Source organism: Dasypus novemcinctus, chromosome 3 (genome assembly GCF_030445035.2).
Source record: "Dasypus novemcinctus isolate mDasNov1 chromosome 3, mDasNov1.1.hap2, whole genome shotgun sequence".
Classification (NCBI taxonomy): Eukaryota; Metazoa; Chordata; class Mammalia; order Cingulata; family Dasypodidae; genus Dasypus; species Dasypus novemcinctus.
Window position 1 is genome coordinate 17,602,400 of NC_080675.1, and position 13,917 is coordinate 17,616,316.

At 41.6% G+C, this 13,917-nt stretch overlaps 2 protein-coding genes across 10 annotated transcripts in view; one reads left to right on the forward strand and one right to left on the reverse strand.

Moving 5' to 3' along the window:
• Positions 1-9,285, reverse strand: part of TDP1 (tyrosyl-DNA phosphodiesterase 1) — a 91,752-nt gene extending 82,467 nt beyond the window's left edge. For 2 of the 5 annotated variants that reach the window (XM_004476057.4, XM_071213728.1), the window contains exons 1-4: positions 9,179-9,285; positions 5,131-5,702; positions 2,556-2,599; positions 1,324-1,379 (exon numbers count right to left, since the gene is read on the reverse strand). In XM_004476057.4, coding sequence (XP_004476114.2) covers positions 1,324-1,379; positions 2,556-2,599; positions 5,131-5,692 — 662 coding nt within the window. In that variant the 5' untranslated portion in view covers positions 5,693-5,702; positions 9,179-9,285. Of the gene's footprint in view, positions 1-1,323; positions 1,380-2,555; positions 2,600-5,130; positions 5,703-8,948 lie in introns of all 5 variants that reach the window. The other 3 variants (XM_004476056.4, XM_004476055.4, XM_012518626.4) reach the window with 3 other exon arrangements.
• Positions 9,286-9,353: 68 nt separating this feature from the next.
• The window catches only part of EFCAB11 (EF-hand calcium binding domain 11), a 190,089-nt gene continuing 185,525 nt past the window's right edge, over positions 9,354-13,917 (forward strand). For 2 of the 5 annotated variants that reach the window (XM_058292538.2, XM_058292534.2), the window contains exons 1-2: positions 10,405-10,611; positions 11,159-11,254. In XM_058292538.2, coding sequence (XP_058148521.1) covers positions 10,537-10,611; positions 11,159-11,254 — 171 coding nt within the window. In that variant the 5' untranslated portion in view covers positions 10,405-10,536. Of the gene's footprint in view, positions 9,509-10,399; positions 10,612-11,158; positions 11,255-13,917 lie in introns of those variants that run through there. The other 3 variants (XM_071213729.1, XM_058292542.2, XM_058292537.2) reach the window with 3 other exon arrangements.

Below are 13,917 nucleotides of genomic sequence, written 5' to 3' on the forward strand. Positions count from 1 at the left end.
CTCTATAAAAATTCTGGATTTTACTTAAACTTGCCATGTAGGTCATTCTTCATTAGTAAGATGCGCTTGACAGCTTTCCCAAGAAGCATTAGGCAGTAACTGGGGGAAACTTTTCTGTCTTTTGACTACAGTTCCGGTGACTCCAATAGATACTAAAAAAAGAAAAATTGTAGTCTTTCTCCCATTCTTCCTTCCTAATAAAATCATGATTTTATGTGCAAGGCTGACTAGATTTCCAGCCTCTTTAGGGACCAGCCAGTTAAGTGACTGAACTTTGCTCAATGAAATATAAGCAGGATGTGGCCCCTACCATCCTTTTCTCCCTCCTTCCTCCTGCTGCCTCACATGCAGGTGCCTTATCTGAGTTCCAGCTGCCACCAAGGACCACAGTGTGACTCTAAAGACCAAAGCCACATAACAGGAAGGTGGGTCAGAAAGACAGAAGGGGGGCCCCGAGTCCCCGAGGACTTTGGGGCCCAATCCAGATGGCCAATGCCTGTCATGTGGACTTCTTAGGTTAGAAATATTAATTTCTCTCATTTAAGCTGCTGTCATTTTGAGTTTCTTTTTGCACGTAGCTAAAACTAATCCTATGTGTTACAGGTCATAGATAAACCCTTGAGTGTCAAAGGCTCTTTGGAAATTTCAATGGCAATAATCTAGTGCTAACAATGAAGGGTCACATAATCGGATGCAGTAAATGTCCTAAGAGTTTGAGGACCCTGTGTGTGCATTCCTCCATCCTCCTTGCTATTACAGGATTCTACCTCGTAAATGTGTTATAAACAATGAGAGGTGCCAAGTCACTGTGCAATGCTACCTTTATTTGGTCTGAACTGCCTAACACAATGCTGATGAACTGCTGAAGACAGAACTGAAAATCCATTACCTCCATAACCTGGATAAGGGAAATTCCTATGGCCCCCATTTATTAACTCCTTACCTACAGGATAATTTGAGAAACAAAGAGATCCTAAAAAAAAAAGGAAAAAAGAGTGCTAATGATCTGCAGGTGAAGCCTGGCATGCTGGCCATGTTTTGGCAAGCTTATAGGTCTTCATATTAGAACTGGATATAGTTGGAATTCATCCATCTCTGTTTGAGCAGAGCATAGAGGAAAATGCTAAAATCTGTAGATCGGATGCATGTGATTTGTTAAAAGATTTTTAAAAATTGCTATTTATCCAATATAACTGTATAAGATTTCAATGGTTTCAAAAGAAATTCAAAAAAGATGGACAGCATTTGCCTTAGAAGGGCAAATCATGTATTTTAAACCCCTATGACAGTTTATGATATCGTCTATCATTCTGTGGAACTCACCGGAACTCTGGTGGATACTGTTTTATGAGCCAGTCCACATCAAAGCAGTAGTTAAACTAGAAAGAGGGGAAAAGAAAAGCAATTAAGCCACTGACAATTCAGCCACATAATCTATAAGGAGAAGTGTCTGTTATTAAATTGAAAGAAATTCTAGAATATAGATGTACCACCTATATTATTTTAGAATTTAGAGAGGTATGCTGTGGTAATGAAACCTAAAATGTATCTTGAAGGGACTACATGGTTAAAGCAACCTGAGTAAATGGAGCACTGCCTGAGACAGAGTTCTAAACAAATGATCTCTGCATGCTTCTTTGTATTTGCAAAGAGTGTCACTAACAGAGCTCTGATTTAAATAAAAGGGGCTTATAAATTTATTCTTTTCCCCTTAGTGATTATAAAGAGATCCCTCAGACAAAGGCACTATGACTTTTAGAAAAAGACCATTTCCTTTCAGCCTAACTTATAAATGCGCTCTGCCAACAGGCATCTGGGATGAATATTCACCAGGTCTGTAAAAATCACAACTTGACCACAAGAACTGTGGCCCTTCCCATCCCTCCTGGACCTAAGGACTCATTTGCCCTAGGAGAACACAAACTCCCCCTGCATTCCAGCTGGAGACCAGGGGTCCTGAGGTCAAGTCAAATACTAAAGTCATAGGAGAGCTTTGCTTTCTTCAAGGATGTGACCCTTTTCTCTGATTATTTGAGGGTCTGGAGCATTAAATTGATTTATCAACACAAAGGAACCAGCTCTTGTCAGGCAAGAGCCATCAAACCTATTTAAACTTCCTTTTTGGTAGACACAGGAAATTTGTTATTTATTTTTCCATTTAAAATCAAATCAAATATGAGGGGAGCAGGTGCAGCTCAGAGTTAAGCACCTGCTTTGCTGTACGAGGTCCTAGGTTCAATCCCCAGTACCTCCTAATAAAAAATTTTAAAAAAGGAAAAAAAAATTCACCCTCCACCCATTCCTCCTCGGGGTTGCCCTGGAGTAATGTGAGATTATCAGTGTTCCACAGGGAAGTCTCTTTGGCTGGAATTTGCAGACTGACAGGGGCATCCACATTCTGTGCCAATAGCTATGAACCCCAGACCTGTGGTGTCTGGTGTCAGCTCCAGGTACCGACTATCTTGGGGAACCTGTACAGCCTGAGACACAGGTCTTTTGCTTTAATCATTTGTCCCCTTCCATCCACAGTACAAGCAATTTAACTGTAAACTCACCTGAGCTGAAGAAACGAGTGTCCCAAATAGAGGAGACAAAATATCTGAGAAGACAAAACATACAAATCTAATTCACAATCAGATAAAAACCCCTGGTACTAATAATCACAATTAATTCACAATTAATAGTTACTGGTAATCAAAATTTGGCTTAAAGAAACTAGTAAACTGAAAAGTTATTACAAAGTTAATTCTAATGTTTCCTAAAATTCAAGAAAACTTTCCTCATGCTATTTACTATTTATTTTAATTATTTTATAGAACACATTACAAAATTAAAACCTACTATTTTGGTACTGAGTGACTGGTCATTTTTAGAAACTATCAACAAAGGTGATCATGATACATGTTCTTCTTCCCGGCTCTTTTATTTTTGCCTCCTTCAAAAGATCCATTCAAGTCCCTCTTCAGGGAACCTCCCCAGTCTGGACTAGCCAGGGTGTCTCCTCTGAAGCCACAGGAAGTGTGCTTGCTTCTGTGAACAAAAGGACAGAGGCACCCACCATTCTAAATTTGTATTTTTAGTGTTCGGGGTCGCCTCTGAGGAGATCCCACGTTACACCAGGTCAAGCTTTACTTTAGACATGGAAGGCTCTCTTTCCAGAAACTCTACCACAAGAGGAAGTAGTCCGCATGCTCACATCCTTGATGACGACGACGGCTGCCACTTGTATTGGACCTGTGAGATGCCAGGCACCATTCTCGGTACTTCCCGTTTATTGACTCCTCACAACCATTTTTCTAAGGGAGGTTCTGTTATTCCTGTTTTATTGATGAGAAAATTCTCCTTAGGAGGTCGCCCGTGGCCACATGGCTAGCAAATGGCAGAGTTAGGATTTGAAACGAGGCTGTTTGGCTCCAGCACTTCTGCTCTTAACACTAAACTGCCTCTGAGGATTAAAGGTGGGTTTATTCACTTATTTGAAAAACATTTACTGAATGCTTCCTGTCTTCCAGACATCCATTTGGATGCCAGGTAAAAAGGTCTAAAAACAAAACAAAACATAAATACTTCTAATGATGCTCTTACCATAATGGGTGAGTCACATCAAGAGAGAAATTGCAAAACATTCCTTGAGTCTATTCCTCCAAGTTGCCCCTACCAGCTCCTCCACTTCCTCTTTCTCTCAAGTTTACCCATCTTTCAATGAGATTTCCCATGAGATTTCCCCCCAAACAAGCTACAATTATGGCATATGTCAGAACAGTAAATCACAAAAGTTTGGAGCACGGATATTGATATAAAATGCCCGAATTCAAATCCCAGCTCTGCCATTTACTAGCTCTGTGACCTTGGGCAGGTTATTTAATTTCTCTAAACTGCAGCTCTGTCATTTTTCCGAGGAGGATAACTGTAATACTTACTCATGGGGCTGTCGTGTGGATTAAATGAGATAAAACCTGTAAAAGTCCCTTCTGCCATAATTGGCACATGCTAAGCCCTTAGTTAATGTTCCTCTCCTTCTACAATATCCTTGGGCTTTGTCATTTTATTATACGCAACAAAACCTTGCATAGTTCCTTAATTATTTTGTGTCAAACACTTTCGAACAAAAAACAAAAAGAGGACTATGTCTTATATTTCTTTAAAAGCACCTAGATAAGAGACTCTCAATAAGAAAAAAAGTAACCCATAAAACTGAATTCTTTTCAGTATGGAAAATTAAATGCACCAACACTTTAACATCCTACAGAATGTGTAATTATATATTCAAAGTATAATTGAAAGGGTATTGCCAGGGAGCATATGCTTTTCTTGAATGTGAGCTAGATAAAAAGTTAATCTGAGATAAAAGTTAACAATGTTTATTGCGTGTATTTGCCAGTGAATATACTGTATTGGACGCTGAATTTTCCCCCATTTTTCTGCATTACTACCTTAGAGATGAATAAATAGAAACTCAGAGAATGTTAGGTCATTTGATAACTGTCCATACTGCAAGTAAGTGGCAAGGTCAGGAGTCAAACCCTGTCTTGTATTCTTGAGCTTATGCTGTTGACTGCAGATGCTCCCTGCAGAATAAACAAAGCAGCCCATCTTGATTCAGAACGGAACCACTACTTGTATTCTGGTACTCCTTTTGCTTCTTCATCAGGTTCCTAAACCATGCTTACAGTCAGTGGTTCTTAAACTTGAGCATGCATCAGAGTTCCCTTAAGGGTGTGATAAAACAGAATAGGGTATCCCTCCCAGAGTTCCAGATCCAAAAGGTTTGGGGTGGAGGCCAAGGATCTGCAGTTCTAACAAGATCCAAGTGATGCTAATATTGCTGGTCTGGAGACCAAGGTTGTTAATAGTGTCATTCGTCAAGTTCAATCTTTAACTTCAAAGCGAAAACATTCTAAACACTGTACTAAGTGTTACAAGAGGCTGACTTAGTTGTGAGAAGTATCTTCTGTTTTCCTGACCTAAGGAAATAGTTCTCTTATTGAAATGATATGTATTTTTTCTTCTGAGAAAACTTAAGACCACAAAGAAGATTCCTGGAGGTCATTCTAGGTTGCCTTCCTCATTCAACCTAGGACACTGTCAAGTTCAGTTTGACAGCTCCTCAACACCCCAGCCTGCTCTTACCTTTGATGTGGAGTGCTCCAGAGTTGTACTTTGGCTTGATCCCTGAGACCCGAGTGAGATAAAATTGGAAGGGGTTCCCTTTATCCAGCATGTCCCAAATGTCCTGGCCTTCCCCTGACATCTCATACTTGTCTTCCTCCTCCTCTCTGAGCCTGCGGCTGGTGGGATTCTCAGTTCTTTGTGCAGTGCAGTCTTTGGGAGACGATGTGTCTTTCTCCTCTTTGACTACCACTTTCTCAGCCTGATTCTGCTGCATTTCTGGTTGCAGCTCCTCATCACTGCTGGAGACACCCCAACCCAGGTCTTCCTGGGAATCACTTTTCTGCTTTTTGGGAGGTGAAACTTCTGAAGCCGAATCTGTGTTGCTGAATTTCAAGGGCGCTACTTTCCTCCTGTGGGCAGCTTTCCGAGCGTCGGAACAGGTGTACCCTGGCTCAGCTGCTCCTCCTTGCCCAGCACGGGGGAGAGAAGAGGTAGATGGCTTGCCCGGTTTTGGCTTTTCATCCTCACTTTCATCGCTACTGGATATTGTCCACCGCCCATAACTGCCTTCCTGAGCCATTATACTCCTTCTGGAAATGAAAGAAATATCACTTGTCATCACTAGGCCATTGGCAAACAAACTCTTGCTCTCAAATTTCCTGCCAGATGAGCTTCTGCATAACAAAGCACCTCTGACACTTGTCAGACTCTGGGCCATGTAACTAAGACCAAAGACCAGCTGCTTTGTCGGTCTGCACAGGCATATTACCAGAAATTGCCATAGGAATTGGGCAAATAAAGTAACAGCAAAAATCCTGGTCACCTTCTTTTTATCTTTCAATTCTAGACCTTGTTCTTAGCTTAGCCAGAAAAATGGGTTAGAGCCAAAATCCAAAAAGAAACAAAAATGTTAATTCTTCACCCTGAAGCTTCCAAGGCATGCTTGGAGGTTAAGGACAATTTTAGATGTCTCAAGAGTAATCCTGCCTATGCTTAAATTCTTAACATTAATTTGGAATACAAATTTATCCCTCACCAAAGCAAGGGAGCCCATAGAGCTTCAGGGATTATTTCTTACTTTACCAAAGATAAGTTAGTTACCAGAAAGCTTAATAAAGTCCCCAAGTCATATGCCAAATTGTCACTTCTATATACTATATTCTATGAAGACTCAAGACAATTATTTCTTCTGATATATGATACTACATGGATGAACCCTGAAGGCATTGCGATGAGTGAAATAAGTCAGACACAAAGGGATAGATATTGGATGAGTCCACTTACACGAAATAGTTAGAACATGCAAACTCATAGACAGAAAGTAGACCACAGGTTACCAGGAGCAGGGGAATGGGTACTTAATGCATAATCGGTGTAGTGTTTCTGCTTGGGTGATGGGAAAGTTTATGTTATCTATTTCCACAATTTGGATTTAAAAAAAGGACAACTAACGAGACTGACAATTAAATGCAATCCCTGATCCTGAACTGGATCTAATAATAGAGAAAATATCCAAAAGGACACTGTTGGGACATAAATGGAAAAACTGGAATATAGACTGCAAGCTTTATATCAAAGTTAAATTTTTAAACTTGATAACTGCTAAGGTGGTACTATATGTGAATATCCTAGTTCTTAAGAAATGTATGAGACACTATTAAGTGTTCAAGGTACATGATGTATGCCACCTACTCTAAAATGTTTAAAAAATAGGTAGATGGATGGACGGGTGGAAGGATAGAATGACACAACAAATGTTAAAAGATGGTGGATCTGGGTATCTGAGTGTGGAGTATGTTGAAGGTCTTTGTATGGGCTTTTGTATTATTTTTGCAAGTGTCGTAAGTTTGAAGTTATTTTAAAATAAAAAGTTTTTAGAAAAGATAACTATATCATTGGCCATGACATAAATCAAATTACTAAAACTTGCACAGAAAGAACTCATAATGAAGTAAAATACTATTTTATTTTCTGAACCAGTCTTTTACTTTCTTGTTCTTAGAAACAGGTAATTTTGGCTTTATTACCAATTCTAGGAAAGGGAGCTAAGTAGATTTTCCAGATAGTTTAAGAACAGTATCTCAATGTGAAACTTTTAAAAACACTTTGGTACAAGACCCAAAAGAAAATCATAAAACTCAAGAAAAAAGCCTGCACTCAGAGTATCTTTTAACTTTTTGTTCTCTTTTAAAGAAACGGAACAGGGCACATTTTGAGTGTGCTTTACCAACACTGCGGTCACTTTGTTCATAGGACCCACATTCCTTAAAAGAAGCCTTGATCCTACATTAGATCTGCAAATCAAAATAGTTGCTTCAAGTTAAACTACCTTTAAGGAGATGTATCTATCAATTTTCACAATTTCTCATTTTCCTTATTTTTCCAATTTGCTTCCAGTCAAGTCAGTTTCTCCTGTAAATTCCACATTTCCAGGAACTTATGAGCATTGTATTTCTACAATAATTTGCCCAGTTCTTCATGGCTCAGGGTCACTATTTAACTTCACCTGGTATGAACAGTTTTGCAGACAGAGCCTTGGTGACTTCAGAGATGGGATCAAGTGCTCCAGGACTCTATCTATCTAGGTCTTTACGAGCTCTTATAGCCACTTTTTAAGTTTTCGGTCCATTCCTATTTGGTCCAGCCCACTTCTAGGGGCTGTTGGAACTCAGAGTGTAGGTCTTTCCCTAAAGTGTTTCTAAACTGCTAAGGGCTAAGAAACCAGATACCCAAGCTTGTTAGAATATTACCCATTATTAATTGGTTCTGTATACCAGGTTCTCTCCAGTAAATGAAATTCGGATTGATTTACTGCTTCACACCTACTTAAACAGCTCAGAGGTTTTTGCTTGTATTTATTGTTTTAAATTTAGGATCCCCCAGTGTTCCAGAGTTATAGATTGCCGGGTAAAGATATTTACGCTGCCACAACTCACTGTGAAAGAACAATTGTAGTGGCTACAGTTTTTATTTTAAAATTTATATCAGAACAAAAGAGCCACCTTAGGGAAAACTACTCAGATTGTTAGCTCCAGCTTCTTTTGAATTGTAAAACTGCTCTAAAGCAAGGTACTTAGTAAAAGAATCTTCAATTAAAAGTCTTCAGGCTATTTTCTCTAGATTCCTCCCACATTCAAAAGAAGCTACAAGGTCTGAGACTTTTCAGGTGCTAAGAGTTCAGCTTCCAGTCAGAAAAAGCAGCGTTTATCTTAGCGACTACTAACAACCCTTCTCCAGACGAATTACAAATACTACAGCCTATATTGCATATAAATTAAAGAGAATTCGAACCCCCTGAGAACTCTGAAGGTAAAGTATTTACCTTTAGCGACTCAGTGTGCTATGAAGAGAACTTCAAAAGCTTTCAGCTTTATCATTTTAAAATCTACATTCTAGAATCTACATTCTAGGGTGGGGGCGCATAATTCCCTCCAACAAAGTGGGTACATTTTTTTAAAAAGCTTTTAAATAGTCAATTCCCGGAGCACAAAGTTCTTTTTTCCGCTATACAGTTTTGCTTTGTTTTTTTTTTTTTTAAACTTTTGGACTTGTTCACACTAAATTTTGTGGATTTAAGGGTAGTCCACGTAGTAGCTCTTCCTCTCCCCCCATCAACCAGACCAGAACGGACCCGACCCAACTGCTTCTCAACGAGCCTGCAGACCACCCGGTGGGCCCGGGAGTCCAGGCTCTCCAGCTGAGGCCTAGTGGGGCCAGTAGCGGACGGACTCGGGCCCAATTTCAGACCCAGGCAGCTGGTAAGCACGCACTTGGGCAGGTTTACTTAACTGCCGAGCCTTGGTTTCCCGCCTCTGTAAAATGGGTACCATTCCTACCTCCAGACTTCCTTCATTCATTCAGTAAATACTGGGCAGCTATCATGTAACAAGCGCTGGGGTGAAAAAGTTAACGTAGGAACAGTTTCTGGCCTAGAAGAGCTTACATTCCAGGGGCCGGGGGAAGCAAAAACCAACGCGTCAACAAAAACCCGCGAAGTCGCCGGGCCTGCAGCCGGGTCCTTAAGGAGACAGCATCACGCCCGCACCGGCAGCCACAGCGCACGCACCTGACGAGACCCACGCCCGCTCCCGGCGCCTTCCCTCAGCGGCCGCCGGCGCCTGCGCGCGGCTCGAACCCGCCGCTCCCTGGCGCCCACTTCGCGGCCTTGTCCCCGCCCCTTCCGGGAAATGCTCCGCTGGGTCCTAAAGGCAGCTCCCGAAGGGGGCCCGCAGGAAACACCTGGCCTCCTCCAGCTCTCGTTTCACCCTTGGCAACTTCTAAAAAAGGGAGACAGAAAAAGAAAGGGGCTCCCTCTTCTCATTCCTTCGTTAACTAGCAAAACGCATTCCCTTTACGGGGATTTCTTCCACAGCTCTTCTGGCTCCCAGGGCCCGAGGTAGGAGTGTGTTTTAAAGGCTGAGGGAGGATCCGCTGAGGTTAAAGGCGGCTGCGGACTGAGCACCTGTGTCCCGGCAGCAGACTTAAAATCTGCTGTGAAATGAAAGGTTCAATGAGCTCTCATCTGACTCGAAACCTCGGAAGTCTGTTTGAGTTTTGAAAATCAGATGTGCGCGCTTGTTCTTTTTAATCTTACTGCCGAGCCAGGAGAAACCGGGGTCTGCAGTAAACTTATTTACAAAACAGGATCCTCTTCATGTTCCCTGCCTTGAATAAAGGTGCTTGTTGTGGAATTTGAACCCAAGGTTGTTTGTTCTATTTATTTTTGGAGGTTCTTTCAAACTCGGCATATCTCGCAGAGGACTGAGTGAAGTAACTTTGCTTCATGCCCTAACAGCTCATTTCAATCACTTACCGCGCGTCGCTTTTGTGCCAGGCTCTGCGCTGGATGCCGGGATAGCACCGAGAGCAAAGCCGACACGGTAGCCACCTGCCAAGGTCGTGTCGATCTGAACGTAAATTCTGAACTTAGCACATTTTGTTTGGTTCCTTTTAGTGCTTTGTTCGTACTTTTCTTGTGTCTCCTATACTGCTTAGTAGCACAGCGCTGTAGGCCCAGGAAATGATCAAACGTACTTTATTGCATGTTGGAAAGGAGACAAAGAGACAGAAAGATATCATCACGCACCAGGACAATGAAAAGGAGCCTAGATGGGCTCGATCACCAGCAGCGCGCAGGGAGTTAAGAAAAGGGATGGGGCGGAGCCAAAGGCTGGGGGCGTGTCTGGGAGCTGCTGGCCCATAGGCTGTTTCAAGGAAACGCGGTTAAACAAAGTCTCTGGCCAATGGCACTGCGGAGTCATCTCCAGTGGCTCGCTGGCCGCCCAATGGGAGAAGGCGTTGGAGTTGGGAGGAGCAAGTTCGCTTTGTGGACCGCGGTGTGCGTGACTTCCGAGGGCCGCGAGCTAGACTCGTGTCCGGGAAGCCGCTGGTGGGGTGGTCGGGTTCAGCTTCGCGGCGGTCACGATGTATTTCGCCGAGGTCGGGGCCCGGCCGCGGACGTGCGAAGCCGGCCCCTCGGAACACAGGAAGTGGGCGGAAGTAGGTGTTAGGAGGGCGACTCTGAGTCTGGGACTTTCACTTTATTCGGGGCTCCCACTTCTGTCCCCGCGCCTCGTAGTACAGACAAGAATTGGGCTGTCCTTCCCCAGGGTCATGGTTAACGACTGAGCCTAGAGCTGCAAAGGCTCCTGGCTCTCGATTCAGTGACTGGTGCCCTCGGAGTTCCTTGCTTTTTTTCCCCCAGCGACGTAGTCTATTAATAAACCTCTCATCCGTGTGCGCTCCTCCCGCCTGTGAGAGCCAGGTCGCCTTTGCCTCACCTTTCCAATTATAGGACTGCAGTTTGGGTAGAATTTCCCCCCATTTAGTTAAAAGAATTAGTATGAGTTAGTCTAGGGGTTGGAACTTTTCGTAAAATTTTAGAGCACAATTTCTTCAGAACTAAAATTAGGGCAAGGATACTCTGTTTCCGTGCTTACTACTGGGCTGAGTTTTAGATTTTTGAAGTAAAATTGAAGATAAACTAGTCATAAAAATAAGAAAACATTTTTTGTCGTACTGACTAAAGATACTTAATGTTCTTTAGGTATTTAAAGCATGTGATGAAGATGACAAAGGCTACCTAAGCAGAGAGGACTTTAAAGTTGCTGTTGTAATGCTGTTTGGGTACAAGCCCTCCAAGGTAGAATTTCCTTTATGTATTTGGGGATGGGGCAGACGATGCAGTGGTGACTGGATAAAAAGTGATATGCAGGGGCTAACTTGGATGAAGCTAATTTTTGCCTTATAAGCAATTTCAGAGATGTGCTCTGCAGGATCCTACTCTTTATTCTTGAGAACCCTACTCAAGGCAGAATTAGAGTTCTGAGTCACCCCAGTCCAAGACACCTATCTCACCACTACTAATAATTATAATAAACAAGAACTACTAAAGAGAAGTGTCAGGAGGAGAGAGTGAGAGGGGAAATAGTAATAGGACTTTACAGAGGAGGTGACATGCAGGCTTTTCCTCTTGAATATACATATATTTTTGTTTAAATTATAAAAGTAACACGTTAACATGGTCAGAATATTTAAATAGTGCAGAAAGGTATAAAGTTGAACATGAAATCTGGGCCCTCCCAGAAGGTCACACTCCTCAGAGTTTGCCATTACTAACAATATTCTAAGGACCATTTAAATTTTCTGTGCATGACAAATGCATATATATGCAGAGCCTACTATTGAAAATATAAGTGGGCTTATACTATCCTTTAATTTTTTTTTTAACTTGATAGATCTTGGACACTTTTCACGTAAATACAATGCCTCCTCATTAAAAAAATAGTTGCATAGCATCCTATCTAGCCAGTTTTCTGTTTTTAGTTAGATAGTTTCCATTTTTCCATTCTTAAAAACATCACCACAATGAATACCCTTGTATATCTAAATATAAATATATCTTTATGTCCTTGTCCATACATATCTGTGAAATAAATTCCTGGAAGTACAATTGCCAGGAGATGTACTTTTGAAATTTTGTTGGATATTGCTCTCTTGAAAAGGTTACACTAATTTATGAATGGGACATGAGCTGAGCCTCTGTGAACCTCTTACTTTGGTAGAGCAAGTTTTCTGCTCACCCCAGTCTGTGCTGCTCCCCTTGCCTGTTACATCCATTCTGGAGATGAACCCCTTCCTGTTAAGCTGCTGAACTAGAATTCATCAGAATCAGGATATGATCTAAGTTCCAGAAATTTAACTGCAGCCATCAAGCAAAGGGAGCAATCAGGGCTCTGCCTGGAACGCCCTTCCTCACGCCCTCATTAGGTCAAACAGTTGGAGCTCAGCTGCTCCTCATGAGGGGTCTCCCTTGCTGCCCAATTACAAGCCCAGAGAAGTCAGGACCCATGTAAAGTCCCAGTTCTCCATGCTTCGGTATGGAGAAGAATCCCAACTTCACAGTAAATATGTTCCCTTGACAGAAATAGGTGACATGGTCAAATCCAGTAGATTCAGAGCACTTCGACTATGAGAAGTTTAGTTACTGAGACACTGATTACAAAGCCATCAGGAATGGCTCCCAGAAATTGCAGCTGTCATGTGAACCTATAATCATTTCAACTAGAATACCAAAGCTGGTCATCTAAAAAGACTCAGTGTTTGAAGTGCTGTGTTTAACCTGAGTTCATTTGGAAAGATATCTTGACCGATTTGCCTTTGCTACCGCCAAGTCTTTTTTATTTATTTGGCTTTAATTTTAGAATATGAATTTAATGATAGGTACAGTGGTATGGTAATAGTCTTGATATACTCTGAAATTTAACAGATTTTTACTTTCATTTTCATACCGGATTGAAGTTTGAGATTTTATTTTTTAAGCAAATGACTGACTGCAGATAACTAAATGTAAGGGACTGATATAGTAAGTCACCTATATGCTTATACAGTCTTTCGTACAATGAATTTTTATTAAATAAGTGATACTTAGAATACTTATTTTATATGCTCTGTGAAATGTGTTAGATTTTTACTTCTATACTGGTTTTTGGATCATGGTTTGAATTTTATTTTTAAGCAAATAACATTAAATGGACATCACAGAGCAGTAAAGTAGTTCCATAATAAATCCCTATACACATAAAATCATTTACACAATGAAATTTGCTAAATAAGTGTTCCTATTTAATAGAAGGAACACTCGCTAGAGATACAGAAATGGATAAAACACAATTCCTACTTAGAAGCAATTCATAGTTTACTGTGGAGAGACTTATAAAACTCTGTGATAAATGCCAAGATAGGGAGAGAAGAGATGTAAACTCAGAATGTGAAGGGGACCAAGAGGTGGACCTAGTTTTAGGGGTCACTGTGAAAATTAGGCTGATGTGAAGTGCTCTGAGGGTGGTGGAGAGCTAAACTCTGGCGACTAATTGGATATGGAAGGGGTAACAGGCGTCCCAGGACTAAAGGGACAGTGATTCCACCTAGTAAGAGAAGATTCAGAAGCAGTAGGCTCGGGAGAAAGGCAATGAATTTAGATTGGGGTAAATTGAGTTTGGGGTGCCTATGGACATCAGGTAGAGTTACTCAAATACTAGGCTAGATTTTGAGGTTATGGTCGTACAGATCTCTCAGGTTTTTTAGACATAGAAACCTGGAATTGGGTAGAGAGGTGAGGGCTGGAAATGGATTTGGTAATCCTCTGTTTACAGGTATAATTCCGAACTCGAGATTGGATGACATTGCCTAAGAAGAGTATGCAGAGGGTGAAGAGCAGTAGTCTGAGCAATGGGGACTAGTGAGGGATGCCAACAATTACGGGTTGGCAGAGGACTCCATGAAGAACATGGAGTAAGAACCGCC